Raw genomic sequence first — 14,696 nt, forward strand, 5'->3', positions numbered from 1 at the left:
ATAGCCTAAAGCTGCACCAGGGAATGGTCAGGTTGGATATCAGGAGGAATTTCTTCCTGGAGGGGTGGTCAGGCATTAGAAAGGGCTGCCCAGGGGGGTTTGGAGTCCCTATCCCTGCCCAAGGAACAACTGGATGTGGTACTCAGTGCTCAGGGCTGGTGACAAGGTAGGGAGCAGTCAGGCTGGACTTGCTGATGCTGTAGGGCTTTTCCAGCCTTAACAATTCCGTGATTCTCTCAGTCACTGCGCTAGCCTTGCCAAGTCCCTGAAGCTGAGCAGAACATGTCAGACTGCAGGGCAGGATCAGTTCCCCTGAGAGAGGAGGAAATGGGATCCATTCTGCTAGATTCCTACAGATTGTGCAGGTGGAGGAGGAAAACTTCATTCAGTTGGGCCCAGTTATTGAATCCACCAGCTGTGTAGGTTCTTTGTCTCCTCCCTGACAGCTGGGGGGGGGTCTCTGTGCTACTCCAGGACCTAGAATAATCAGTTGAGTCAGTAAAATCCTGTGATATGTCTCCATCTTCAAATGATCACATAATTCCATTAGATCCTGGTAACCACTGCACTCTTCAAAATGCAACTGATGTTGGTTAACAGCTAAAATAATAGCTAGAGGTCAGTATTGCTTAAAAATTTCCCAGGAGGAAGCAGGAAGTGTCTCAAGGCAAGTGAGGCAGGCTCCAGGATAGTTACTGTAATATCAGCAGTGCAAAGACAGCAGGGATAGAGTTAAATGCAGAAGTTTTACTTAAAACACCTGATCTAGGAATGATCTTGTGGAACAGCAGGAATACTCAGCACATCTGAAAAAGAAAAAGGTGACTTTGAATGGCAGAGAGCCACTTAATATTGAAACAGCCCAAATAATGACTTGGTTCTACTGACCTGGTTTCCAGCACAGGAACTGGTTTGTCTGGGTTGTGGATTTGCTGTGCTACACTACAGGATGAGCTGAGTCATGTATTGGGGCAGCTGTGCCATCACTGGGGCATCTCTGCTTTGGAAACAGAGAAATTTTTCCTGCATATCCCAGATATCAAACTGGCAAGCTGCAATGGACTTCCATGTGTTCTTGTGGAAGCAGGTGTGATATACTTCAGGAACATACTGCAGAAAACAGATCAGTAGGGAATACGGTGCAAAATCCTGAAAGGATTTTCCTGATTTTATCTGGAACCCAGGTGTGATCACTTGGTTCTTCCCAATCCAGGGTTGTCCCACTTGGATTCAGTAGTGGTCCTGGTCCCTGCAGGAAGTGCAGGAGGAGAAGCAAATGTGTGCAGGCTCAGGATGTTTCCAGCTGCTTGAGGTCAGAGCACAGCCTGATTGCAGAGACTGTCCTACATCCAGGGGGTCAAAGTCATCCATCCGGGTTGGAGCTGGATTCTGCACCCTAGAATTGGTTGAGTGGGAAGGGACATTAAACTCATCCAGTTCCACCCCTGTCCTGGGTAAGAACTCCTTCCACTATCCCAGGTTGCTCTAAGCCCTGCCCAACCTGGCTTTGGACACTTCCAGGGATGGGGCAGCCACAGCTGCTCTGGGCAACCTGCACCAGGGTCTCACCACCCTCACAGGGAAGAATTTCTCAATATCTTGTCTAACCCTGCCCTCTGGCAGTGGGAAGCCATTCCCCCTTGTCCAGCCTGTGTGTTTTCTTGAGAGACATGAGACACAAACTGCTCAGATGAAGTCCTGGTGCACTTTGTTAATGATGGAAGTGCTGGCGGTGTTGAATCCTATTGAAAAAACCCAGTGGGCACTGAACACTCAAGGGTCCATCCAGAGACATGAGGGTGCTGCTGTACCACGGTCTCCAGCATTTGTCCTACAAGTTACTGCATTATCTGGTTTATACCAACCCTTTTTAGTGAAAATACCAAGACCTGGTGATGGTGGGAATTATATCTGTATATATATGTGTAAATATAGACACAATGAGATGGAAATTAATTTCCAAGGAGGCTTCACAAAGGAATATCATAAATATGAGAGGCATAATCTGTTTTTACCACCTTTAACATAACTGAAAAGTTAAAATTGGTCACTTTGCTATTTGAATAATAATCCCCAGGGAAAGGAAAAGAATTCAGGCTCCTGTACAAAACAGCCTTTCTTGAGGAGAGTTGGAGAATTTGGGAGAACATTCCTGTTCAGTGACTCTGGAGCACCTGTACAAAGGCCTGTGGGATAATGGGTTGGTTCATCTGAGCCCTGTCACCAATACAGCCACTAAAATGCAAAGGAGAGGTGAGGAAATGGGGCTGGATTTCAGAAAGCAGCTAAGCCAACCTTCCTCTTCAGCCTCAGCAGAGGAGGAGTTGGTGTTTTACCTCACATAGACAACACACCCTAAATACTGAAATAAGCAATGGAAACCTACCAAGTGAGAGTTTAGCACACAGAGTTCTTGCTCCTGGGAACAGCCTCAGGATCTCCACTCTGAGATAAGGCAATAATCCCCATGATTGCAGAGCTTACAACTTTCCAACACTTCTTGGAGAACTTTTACCCCCAGGTTGTTTACAGAGGAGAGTCTGAGGTTAAGTAGAGCCTCTGTTGATGTCAGGGGATGTTGGGTTCTCTGTGCTTGCAGCAGGATGTGTTGAAGCGTGTTTGTGGTGAGTGTGAAGTTTGGTGCTGGTAACCTGCATCTCCTGCTCCCTCAGTCACACTGGCAGTGTCACAGAAAGCTCTGCAGCTGCTGAGGGCTCATGGAAAAGGGGAGGAGGGGCGCGGTTTTCAAATCCTCCTCCTCTTCCCTCCCACAGGTCCTTCAACCGCATTTTCAGCCACCATCCCATTGATCATGTGTGGAGATGCTGCTGCTGATTGTTCTGTTAAATCCTTGTAGGTCATTATTTCACAGAGCAGTTCTCACTGCCTGACCTGTGCAATTTGTATGTACCTCTGTGAGCAGCAGAAGGAAAAATTTACATATTGGATGTGTATAAGAACAAGGAAAAGGGCTTATGGCCCATTTTTAATATTATTTTTCCCTCAACATGAATTTCCTTGTGCTGAAAAGAATTCTAATTCATGTTCTTATTTTTTCTGTACAGACTATACACACTGTTGTGTTTCATTGCATCCAAGTGAAACTGCTGGGTTGGGATGAGTAAGGATAAAACTCCAATAACTTTATAACTAAGCATTTGCACTTCTAGCATGTGACACTCATCCTTTCTTTCTCTCGTGTTCTGATGTTGATACTCTTTTCTTACTGCTGTGGTTTCCTTAAGAAAACAGTCCTTTGTCTCCTGCTCGGATTCCCAGTTCATTGCCCAGCCTTAGTAATCCCACTTGCACGCTCAGTAGATACGGACAAGACGGATGGAAGAATCGTCATTTTTCAGACCAGAGCATTAACTGGTAGATAGATCCCTGTGAGTTTTCCAGCCCCATAACTTCAGTTTTCTGTTGAGGCAAGAGTGTTTTTCTTGTCTGCTATGATTTGGGACTTTTTCACAGAGTTTTGTATGTTGGGAGAGGAAGTAAGGATGGTACATAAACCTCCTCCATAGCCTTAAAAAGCTGTATTAGATCAGCTGTGTTGCTAGTGATTGACTTGATTTCAGGGCCATCTCCAGTGTAAGTGTCTGTTTCCTGTTGTCCTTGGATCATTTTCTCAGGACATATCTCCATTTGAATTCAGTTTGGGTTCCCTGTTAGCACAAGGAAGGGACTGACTGCAGCTGTCTCTGAGCCCTGAGCCAGTGGTGGCTCTTGAATTGTCTAATGACTTGTTTAGTCAAACAGAGCCTTTGAAGAATTGCCCATGGAATACACTCAGTAAATTAGCACTGACAAGGGAATATTCTGGATGCAGCACTAATCCCCTGTGTGTTAATTGGCTCCAGACTCAGGAGCCTGACAGGGTTCCCAGCAGAGCAGGCACAGGGATTGTCAGTGCCAGCATCTCCGTGGAGTGAAGCACATGCCAAGGTCAATACCCCTTCTTAAACTTCCCAGATGATGTTTAAAAAATGGGTCCATGTCTGAATTACAAATACCATGTAAAATAACATGGGGAAAAAAGGAATAGAAACTGCAGCGTTTGTGAAGCACCAAAGTAGCTGTGGGGTTTGGACATGGGGGTTTGTCTTCCTGTATGCCCTAAAATACCAACTATTACCCTCCCAACTATTTACTGTGTTATGTGCTGTGATAATTAAACTGAAAATGCTTATCAGGCTGAACTTCAGCAGCCCCTCTCTTCAGGCCTGATGTCAGGTCTGCATATCATCACTGCACCTGAGCCCTGCAGTGGGGCCGCAATGACTTTTCTGTGCTGCCCATTTTTAATCCCTTGGCATGGTGGGTGTTTGTTCCAGCACACTCTGATAAGCACAGCAATAAGCAGGAGCTGTGTTCTGGCTGACCCTGCTGCTGCTGAGTTACTTTCTTTTTAAACTAGATGGTTTGATTTTTAAAATTTGATCCCATTTAAAAATCTTTTTGTTATGGTAAAATGCAGGTTTATGGGACTGTATTAGGATAAAGGGTGGTTTCTATGGCTCTATTGGCTCCAGCATATTTTTTCATCCCTTTCTGTCAGGGGTGAGAGATAAATATATACAGAATGGAGTGTGATTACTGCTGAGCAGGGGTCCAGAGCTCACTTCTTGGAGCATTATTTGCTTAGGAGCTGCATGAGGAGGGAGGTGAAGGTTCTTCCTTTCCCTCAGGGGTGTCAAACTGAAATATAATCTGCATTTCTGCTCCACTGAAACATGCGGGCGCATCTTCAGCTAAGGAATTCATATATTCAGTGTCATTTGCAGACACGAACATGAGGTCAGGAGATGAGAGCCCTGGATTATGCTTGGTTATGGATTTTATTCACAGTGACTCCGAGCAAGGAATTTCATTTATTCCCTCATGCACACACCAAATGATTGTTTTTCCTCATGTGTTGGAGTGATACGGTAAAACTGTAAATTGCAGAAGTTCTGAATGAAGATTTAAATGTGTAAAATACTATGTGGGTTAGAATGGTTTTGTTAATTCATTGATACTCCTGGGTTTTGTTGTTAATCCCTTCCCTGACCTGCCCTTTGAGTCATCCCGACCTAAATTTTGTTCTTTAGCTGGACTGAAGATGTTTTAATGGGTCCCCTTCAGAGGAGTGCTCAGGAGAATGTTCTGAACTGTTTCTCTCCCTTACATGTAGATTTGATGTGACAGAGTCCATGCTCTGCACAGTGGCCATCCAGCTCCTCACGGGCACGCTGGGGCCCTCGTTCTGGAATTACACGGTAAAGCGTTTGCTTGGCAGTGCCATGCACTGAGCAGGGCAGCACCTCTGTCATGCACTGCTCTGTGGAAAGCAGCTTCTCCAGGGGATTTCACCAGTGTTTTCATATTTAACACAAGAAGGAAGAATATTTTAACAAGTAGGAAAAATTTGATTTAACTGGAAACAAATTTTTTTGAAAGCATCACATTTTATATGAAACCGGAGCAAAACCTACCTATTCAATAAAAGTTTGATTTAAACTTTTCTTTTTATCACAGTTTTGGCTTCACCTAAAAGCCAAGCAGGGCTGTGGAAGCTGTTGTTGGAACTACTTTTTTTAAAAGCTTCTTTTGTTGCTGCCATTTCAATACCTTTCCACCAAAAAAAGGAGAATTTCTTGGCTTTTTCAGGGAACTGTGTCTTGTGTAATAACTTTAAAAGTGTGGTTAAAAATGTCTGGTTTAAGCTGTGCATCTTGATCCCTGTACTTGTAGCTTCATGAAGAAGTAGCTTCCTTTCCATCTTGTCTTTATTTTCAAAATACTTTTCCTTATGTCTGTGAAAATAAGTCCTTCTCCCCTCTAGTTTGCTACTCTTAGAAAGGACTTTCTCTTCCTTATTTTTTTTTCCTAATACATTGTATGTGGATGAATTCCTCTCCCAATAAAATGTTATCATTAGAAGCAAATGAATTTGATCCCTTGAAATGTCTCACAGATTATGATTATTATTGATTAATTTTTAGCCTGGACTTTTCCTTGAAATATTTGAGGATATAAGAATAGCTTTTTGATCTCTTTCTTAGAACTGCATCAGATGTTAAACAAAAGTGGTTATTTTTTTGGCAGTTGGTTTACATAGCCTTCATTAAACCTATGTTGATGCTAACTATTTTCTAATAGGTCTTTAGTTTTTTCATGTAGTAGCTCTGTAAAGTCTCTGCTTTCAGAAAGTTATTTAGGAAGATGAATTACTGGCTCTGCTTTAGATGCAGTACCATCAGCAATCTAGTAAATGCTGACATGTCTCCAGCTGACTCTGGAAGCTGGGTGGCACTGAAAGGAGTCAGGTGACATCAATGGCTTAATTTTTAAAATACTTTGTTCATAATCTGTGAAAGGCTGGAAATAGTGTCAGGAAATGGTAATTTAGCAAGCAGTAATCCAAAGGAAGAAAGAGCTTAGATCAAGATTTTAGCCTGTGATATCAACATCTCAACTGACCAAAGAGTTGCTTAGGGCAGAAAAAAATTTTCAAATCATATAGTTTTGGAACACTCAATCTGAAATCATTCCCTGGTGGGATGGTTTTGGGGTGGAAATAACTCAGATTGGGTGATGAAAAGAAATTGTTCGAACTGAAGTAGGACAATTTACTGGGATTTATGGGATGGGAGAGAGAAGAAGGGCAGGTGCAGAAGACCTGGAGCTGCCAGAGATGTCCATCTGCAGCCCATCGTGGCAAAGGAGGCCTTTGCCATCCCAGGAGATACTGGTGATACTGGTTTTACAGCCAGCTGGGGAGAGGGGTGTGAGGGGATAGGCCAGGCAGGGCATTTTCACAGAATCCCAGGATGGTTTGGTTTAGAGGGACCTTAAAGCTCATCCGCTTCCACACCTTGCCATGGGCAGGGACACCTTCCACCAGCCCAGGCTGCTCCAAGTCCCAATGTCCAGCCTGGCCTTGGACACTGTCAGGGATGGGGCAGCCACAGCTGCTCTGGGCACCCTGTGCCAGGGCCTCAGCACCGACACAAGGAGAAGCTTCTTCCCAATGTCTCATCTGTTGTCAGGATAATGATTAGAGGTAGACACATGACTTAAACACACTGGTACAGCTTGGTTTATTTTTCCACACCTCCTTTTATAGGGGGTTCCAAACTCTCACACCTGAATCCATGGCTGGTTAAAATCTCTGTGCTGCCCAGCTCCTTGGCCCATGATCTGTTTGTATTTAGGATAGAATGGGGTGGCAGAGCTCTCTTGTTTGGGTTTGAATCTAACCTGTCATGGGGACTTGTTTACTTCTATAATGAGCTAGACCAGCTGCATTGGGTTTTCTGTTGTGGCCAGATTCATTTGTTCAGCCACAGTCCAGCTGTGCTGTGACAATCTATCCCTGCCCTCTGGAACTGGGAAGCCACTTCCCCTTTGTCCTGTCCCTCAGGCTCTTGTCACTGACTCCTGAGACAGAACCCCAGCTGTTGCCTGTGACAGGTCTCCTCACACACTTATTTTAACCCAGTTTTAGGCACTGAGTTGCAGGATAGACTTTTGAATCTATTTGAATTGTGGTATGAGTAATTTCAGATGCCTTCTGGCATCTTTAGTTTTAGTCTTAAGTCACGACTAAAGATGCTGCTGCTTCCAAGTGATTTACTCAGACACACCAAGCATCAATCACTCATTTACACACTCAGAGGTTAGGCAGAACAGATTTTTAGGTCAGAATTGCATATCTCAGATGAGTAAGCTACAGAAAATGCATATTCATAGTATGACTGTTTATTGTGACAAACATTTGTACTGAGAAAATATAATATTATCACCCTGTCTTGAAAATAATACAGGAGCTGGGGCAGTATGAAGTGAATAGCTTCAAATTCTTGCAGCACAGCTAAACTTTGTACTTGCTGGGCAGGAAAGTTTTATGTTCACCAAGGAAGGGAAAATGTCTTAAATTGTTAATGAAGTTTGCTATCCCTGTAGCCTATGGGGAAATTATTTAGAAGAAGCTGAAGGCTTAAAAAGCTGCAAAATAAAAATATTTTGAGAAACAAAATAGGTTTACTTCATTATTCCCCACATTCACACTTGAAGTGGCAGAGATTCATCCTGGCCTCCCTCTCCCTGCAGTTCTGCAGTGTCACCCTGCAGTTCTTGTACTGATGGAATGTGACTTTGGTTTGGAACATTTTGCTCTGGTGATTTTTCAAATACCAGAATTAGACTATTTAATACAGTTTAGCACAACAATATAGAGGAGGTGCAAAGAAAGATGTTGAGGATGATTCAATCTGGAGACCTCTCCTTATATATATATTATATATATTTTTAAAATTTATTTATATTTATATATATATTATCTGGAGACCTTTTATAGAAAGCAGAATGTTAAAACAGTAATGTTCCTGGGAATATTTGGCCACAAAAGTGATTAGAGGGATGGAAACCTCCTATGAGGAAAGGATGGGATTGCTGAGGATATTCAACCTGCAGAAAGGAAGAATCCAGGGAGACCTTAGAGCCCCTTCCTGTGCCTCAGGAGCTGGAAAGAGGCTTTGGACAAGGGATGGACTTCCAGGACAAGGGGCAATGGCTTTCCAGTGCCAGAGGGCAGGGATAGATGGGATATTGGGAAGGAATTCTTGGCTGTGAGGGTGGTGAGACCCTGGCACAGGGTGCCCAGAGCAACTGTGGCTGCCCCATCCCTGGCAGTGTCCATGGCCAGGTTGGACAGGGCTTGGAGCAACCTGGGCTGGTGGAAGGTGTCCCTACCATGGCAGGGGGTGGAATGAGATGAGCTTTGAGGTCCCTTCTAACTCAAACCAGGCTGGGGTTTTTCTCTTATTTGGGAAGACTGTACGGGTTTCAAGACTGGCAAATAATCTGCATTTCAGTTTGTCACAACAGGGAAAGGAGAATCAGTAGGGGAAAACACTGCAGTGTGTGCAGGAGAATCCATGGATGGCAGTGTCACCACAGGAATTGCAGCTGCCCCTGGAAGCTCTGCAGGAATTCTCCTGTCTTGTGAATTTAGGCAGATAGGGAGTGAGGGCTGAAATGTGCATTTAAAAACGCACAACTTTTATGCTTCCCTGACTTCATTTGAATTAAATCCTTGGGTATTCTGGTTTTCAGCCTGGGGTTTACCCCCAGTGCAGTGCTGACATTTCCTGACCCTGTCCCTGCCTTCTACAGCTCTGCTGGTTATTATCCTTCCCTAACATCACTTTGCTGCAGAATCAGTACTTCTCAGCATTACTGTGAGTGTTCTCCCCAGCCTTGCCATTGGATGTTCTGTCTGGGCATTTTCATTTGTTAACTATTGAATCTGGGCTTTTTATTCTGTTGTCAGCATCAACTCTTTGTTCTTGTTCTTCACCTGGATGTTCCTGCTGATCTTAAACCTCAATTCAGGGTCTTCTGTTTATTTTATAGAAGATGAAAAAGGCCCTGGTTTATTTGAAGAAGAGATTTTTTGAAACTTGATCCTTTGTGTCCATTGAACTTGTACAATAACTTTCCGTCCATCTATTGTAGTGTGGGAATGTCTTGGGAAAAGGGTTTGTTTCATTTTCTTCATTTCTTGGGGTTTAATGATCCTCCACACAATGTGCACAGTGTCTGGGCAGTGCTGACATGACTCAGTTGTCAGGAAACATCAGGCAGCAAAGCTGTCAGGTTGGGGGGAAGTGTGGCTCCAGTGATGCCTGAAAATAACCCACTTCATAAAAATATCCCCATTCAGAGGCTTTATAACCTCTTGCAGAATTCATGCTGCTTGCTCTTTCCATTTGTTTTTCTTAGGATTTCCACTGTAGTATTTAAATGAGTAAATAAATACAAACACAAGTTGAAAATAGAATCTTTGAACTGACTGATTCCCTTCTTGCTTTGAAATGGTTTTGCTTTCTTACAGCTCTGTGTGGTACGTGCTTGTATGTAATTAAATGTGATTATAGTAATTAAATGAGGCAGTCTGCAGGAACAAAAGCCTTACCCTATTTTCTGGTTTTTTTCCCCCTTATTTTTTTACTATAATTTGATAAATGATCCATTACTCCAGAATTGTGTTTTCTCTAATGTTTACCATGGGAGAGTCACTTAGATATGCAATGGAACTTGATGTAGAATAAAATACGGTACTAATGATGTCATATCTAAGCAGGAATATTATCACCCTGCTTTGTGAATAAATTCCCCATCCACTAAAGCAGGTTGCATATATTTTCCTTTGAAAAGAAAAGCACTGGTCAGTCTACATCCAAATGGAGCAAGTGCTTTCCTGTAGCCCTGCTTTTGCCTTCCCATTTTATTAGGTACTTCCCAGCTGTACCAGAGTTTAAAAACACTGTGGTGATTTTTTTGATTGCTAGCCCATTTTACCTGGACCCATTGCATAAATTGAAGTTAATTATTTAGGTGTAAGAATGTCTTCTGGATCACCTGACCCGTTCATGCTTTCCAGGCAGTGCAGATATTGCATTGTTGACATCTCTCTTGACAAAACCATTCTTGCTTTGGTTTATAATGGCATTCTTTCACTTTTTTTTCGTTTTAGGGGCTATTTAGGACTTTTATGAAGGCTAGTAGTCTGTCATTGCCATTTATTCCTTACCAGTCTGGAGCTGCCAAGTCCCACTGGCTCAGTGTTGGGTTGTGTGACTTCCAGGGGCTGAGCAGACCTTCCCTGGCTCCTCCTTGGGGCTCCCAGCATTCCCGAAAAAAACACCAGGGAAGCTGATGGGCTGGGAATTGGGACAGGAATTCCTTCTTTGGTTGGATTGTTTTAGCCAAGCCAATCTCCTGACCCCACTGATGGCAGGAGATCATGCTGACACAGGAGAGAAAGTGGGGCTGAGCAGATGTTTTTGGAGGAAGAAGGTGGTTGGATTTTAAGGAACCTGGATGACTGCTCCATGTAGCAGCATCATAGATGGATCTGGTTCATGCTGTGGTTGCACAGTTACCTTGAATTCAAGTTAAACCCAGAGAGGAACAGTGTGCCCCTTTCACCACCTTGTGCTTCCAGTTGTTTTTTCCTTCTGTGGTCCAGCTTTGAGGACCTGCCTGTGGATTTCTGTCTAGAGACCACTTGACATCCTGTGAAAAAAAAATCACTAAATAATTGCAACATCAGGCATGTGCTTTACTGCTATCAAGCCTATCATTTTAAGTCATCTTACAGTGCTTTTAATGAGCATGGATTGTTCCCAGGCTTTTCCCTCCTTGGGATTAAGAATTAATGCTTTCTTTCAGTGATAGTTTGGTGTTTAGTTTCTCCTCAGTAGATCTTAATGCTTTCGTCTTCTGTTTTAAGGAGCCATTTGGTATTAAAAATCCAGAACTTTAAGGTGGAACTGAAGTTAAGACTTGTATTTGTTTTGCAGTAGGAGACTCTTACTGCAAGTCAGGGAGGAGTTTTTAACAAATATCCTTGGCTGCCTGATGCTGTTTCTGTTTGAATTGGAAGGGCAGAGCCCTGGGCAGGGGAGTAAAGGTTGTGCCATGGCTGTGTAACGATAAAACTGTCTCCCTAACCTCAATCCAGGCACTGCTCCCCATGTAGTTGTTGGACGCTCAGCCTTGTGCAGAGGTTTGTCTGGCACAATAACTTAGCTTTCCATACATGACATTGCTTTATTGTGTATAAGATTTCTGCTTTCAAAAGAAACCTGGTTTCCTATCCAAGGAAAGCTGTAAATTCGAGTTACCTCCATGAGTTATTAGTCACTGTTTCTGTGAACTTTCTCAGTTTCTTTCTGTTCTTTAGGTGATTGACAGAAGTAGTGAAATGTGCTAAAGCACATTCCTGTGCTCCTGGAATGGAGCTGCTCCAGCCCTTTCTTGGCTGGGCACACTGAGAACACATTTCCATCCTGGCTCCAAGGGCTGGGAGGAAGGAGTTTGCATTAAATCAGGTGGTTTATGTATCTCTGCTGAGCATTTTAATTTTTTTCTTGCAAGGTACCTCAATGGCTCCATTTGTTTGTATCAAGACGGAAAACAGAGATCTTTTAGAACATTCTTTCCTCAGTGGAAGTTAATTTTTCCCCCAGCCAGTTGTGATTGCCTTGCAGGATTGTTATTGAGCAAATTGGATATCGGAGAGCTCCAAAGGTTATTTCCTGCGTGTCCCATCTTCCAGGTTTGTGTAGTGAAAAGCAAACTGACAAAGCTAATAATCATGGTATGGGTTGGGTTGGGAAAGACCTTAAAACTCATCTCATTCCACACCCTGCTATGGGGGGGATGTCTGCCATGGGATTAAGTGCAGCTGTGGAATTATCCCTTGTGTGTATGGTTCTGCTGCTGACCAGATTGGAGATCCTCAGATGAGAGCATCCACTCCCAAACTGAAACAAAGTCTACAGAGAAACACTGAGCTGATATTGAAATCAATTCCATGATCTTGTAGCTCAGTTAAGGCAGAGAGAGGAAAACCCACCCCATAATGCTCCTTCCCTTGCAAGTGATATCTGCAGGGTTTTGTCACAGCAAAGCCTATGTATGTATGAAGTGATTTGGAGTCTTTGAGGTAGAACTATCTAATTGGAAATAAGGATAAGCCAGAAATGTTTCAAAATGACTTGAAGGATTATTTTTGATGTAGCACTTCAGGGCAAGATACTATTATATGCCTATAATAGGTATGTTATATATAACATATTTTTTATATGTAACATACATTTATATGCATATATATAGATGTATAAAATGTGTATGATGTGTATGCCTATCTGTAACATATAGAGTGTATATATACCCCGTATATATATATATATATATATATATATATATCAATCACACTAGCAAGTCCATCCTCTTCATTTCACTTGTATTTTTATATGCTCCTATTTCTCGCTTTCATTTGTACACCTGTGTTTCCCTCTTTCTACCTCCAAGACTTTTACATGCTCCTTAAAACAAAGCCATAAATCCTTGTTTTCTCCCATTCTTTCCTGCAGCACGTCCTGGCTCTGCTGGAACCAGAAGTGATTTCTCTTCTTGCTGCCACTGTACCATTTCCATCAACCCTTTAGGGATTTGTATTTCTTTTCAAAGCTTGGTGCTATTCAGACAATATTCACATCAAGATAGTGTAGGGAATATCATAGGGGTTAAAAATACATTTTTAGAATTTTATCATCTTTTTTTTGGTGGACAAGGTTAAAACTGAATATTTATTTCTGCAGCTGCCACTGGGCAGTGAAGAGTTCCAATGTTTCCTGTTGATAAAATGGATTTCTGTTATTGCACTGTGAAGTAAAACAAAATTATAGCACAACATTGCTCTTAATTTGAACAATGAAACTAAATAGATTTTTGCCTTCTTAATGATTTGTGAGTTTTCATCTTTTCCTCAGCCTTTTGGGGTGTTTGTAATGTGCATGACAGAGTTGCGCCACTGAGCTTGCGAATAACTGACTTGAAATTGCTTTGAATAATTCTGCTTTTTTTTTTTTTTTGGCTATTTATACCTAATCAGAATTGATGTGACTGAAGTACAAATCTTCATAATAATCATGCATTTACTGGCAGTGATTGGAGGACCACCTTTTTGGCAATCTCTGGTAATTTTGCTCATGTTCTTATCTTATCCTTTGTAATAATCCCATGGTTACTGAAGGACTCCTGCACTGTCTCGAGACAGTTTCACTTCTGCAGGAAGGTTTCACTTTTCCTTATAAATGGAAACAGATTTTTGAGTTCAAATCTCATGGAATTAACTGTGGATTCTGGCTGTACCAGAGTCATTAAACAAGGTTATTTTATACTCTGTGCATGCAGGTAAAAACTTATGAAAACATGAACTTAAACCTTTGGTGAAATCCTGGCCAAAACGTGAATGAATTCCATGCAACAAACAGTGGAGAAATATTAAACTGGGATGATGATTTGGGGGAACTCTTGGAGAGCAGTTGGAAACCATCAGTATATAATTTCACCTGAATGTGGCTGATGACTCTTGATTTTTGTAAGGAGAAAACCCCCAATTGTCAGGTTTTTCCTTTTAAACTAAGATGAGAAAATGAATAAATGAGCTGCTGGCACAGCCTGGCTGCAGATGCTTCATTTATATCTATATCTATATCTATCTATATCTATATCTATATCTATATCTATGTATATATCTGTATATAATAGAGATATGTTGATGCAGGCTCACCAGCCCATGTCAGCTGACAGTATAATAATAATAACAACAATAATAATAATAACAACAATAATAATAATAATAACAACAACAACAATAATAATTATTATTATTACTGAAGCCACATTGAGTTATCAAAGTGGCATTGTCCACAGAAAAAGCATGTATGTGCATACATGAATTAAAAATATAAATTTAATTAAATATTATTAAATATCATTAAATATAATTAGTTAAATATATAAATTTACTGGAAATAAAATCCAAATCATGGATTTCTTGGAAGGTTTTCCTCGTTTTCCATCCTGGTTATTGATCTTCTCTCTGTATTTTCAAAATGCAGTTCTTAAGGAGAAAGAAATCTTGATTTCAATAGCACCAGGAGATGGTCAAAAGTCCCTGAAAAGCTTCACCCCAAATGGAAGAATTTCTAAACTGCTCTGTGTAATGGGAGCAATGAACCCACAGTATGTGGAGAGGATCCCAAATGAGCTAATCGTGGCCATCCTGATTTTGCTGCTTGTGCTTTCAGGCTTAAAACCCCAAAGCCCTTAATTAATTCTATAAACTGCAA

The 14,696-nt window shown here is 41.9% G+C and overlaps 1 protein-coding gene across 8 annotated transcripts in view; it reads left to right on the top strand.

Annotated features, from left to right (window-relative positions):
* The window catches only part of CEPT1 (choline/ethanolamine phosphotransferase 1), a 33,240-nt gene that overhangs the window by 10,104 nt on the left and 8,440 nt on the right, over positions 1 to 14,696 (top strand). For 5 of the 8 annotated variants that reach the window (XM_088180583.1, XM_014891972.2, XM_088180582.1 and 2 more), the window contains one exon: positions 13,454 to 13,538. In XM_088180583.1, the coding sequence (XP_088036709.1) occupies positions 13,454 to 13,538 (85 nt within the window). Of the gene's footprint in view, positions 1 to 5,176; positions 5,262 to 13,453; positions 13,539 to 14,696 lie in introns of all 8 variants that reach the window. The other 3 variants (XM_088180584.1, XM_088180586.1, XM_088180585.1) reach the window with 1 other exon arrangement.

The sequence above is a fragment of the Sturnus vulgaris genome, chromosome 29, assembly GCF_052056855.1.
Source record: "Sturnus vulgaris isolate bStuVul1 chromosome 29, bStuVul1.hap1, whole genome shotgun sequence".
NCBI classification, from domain to species: domain Eukaryota; kingdom Metazoa; phylum Chordata; class Aves; order Passeriformes; family Sturnidae; genus Sturnus; species Sturnus vulgaris.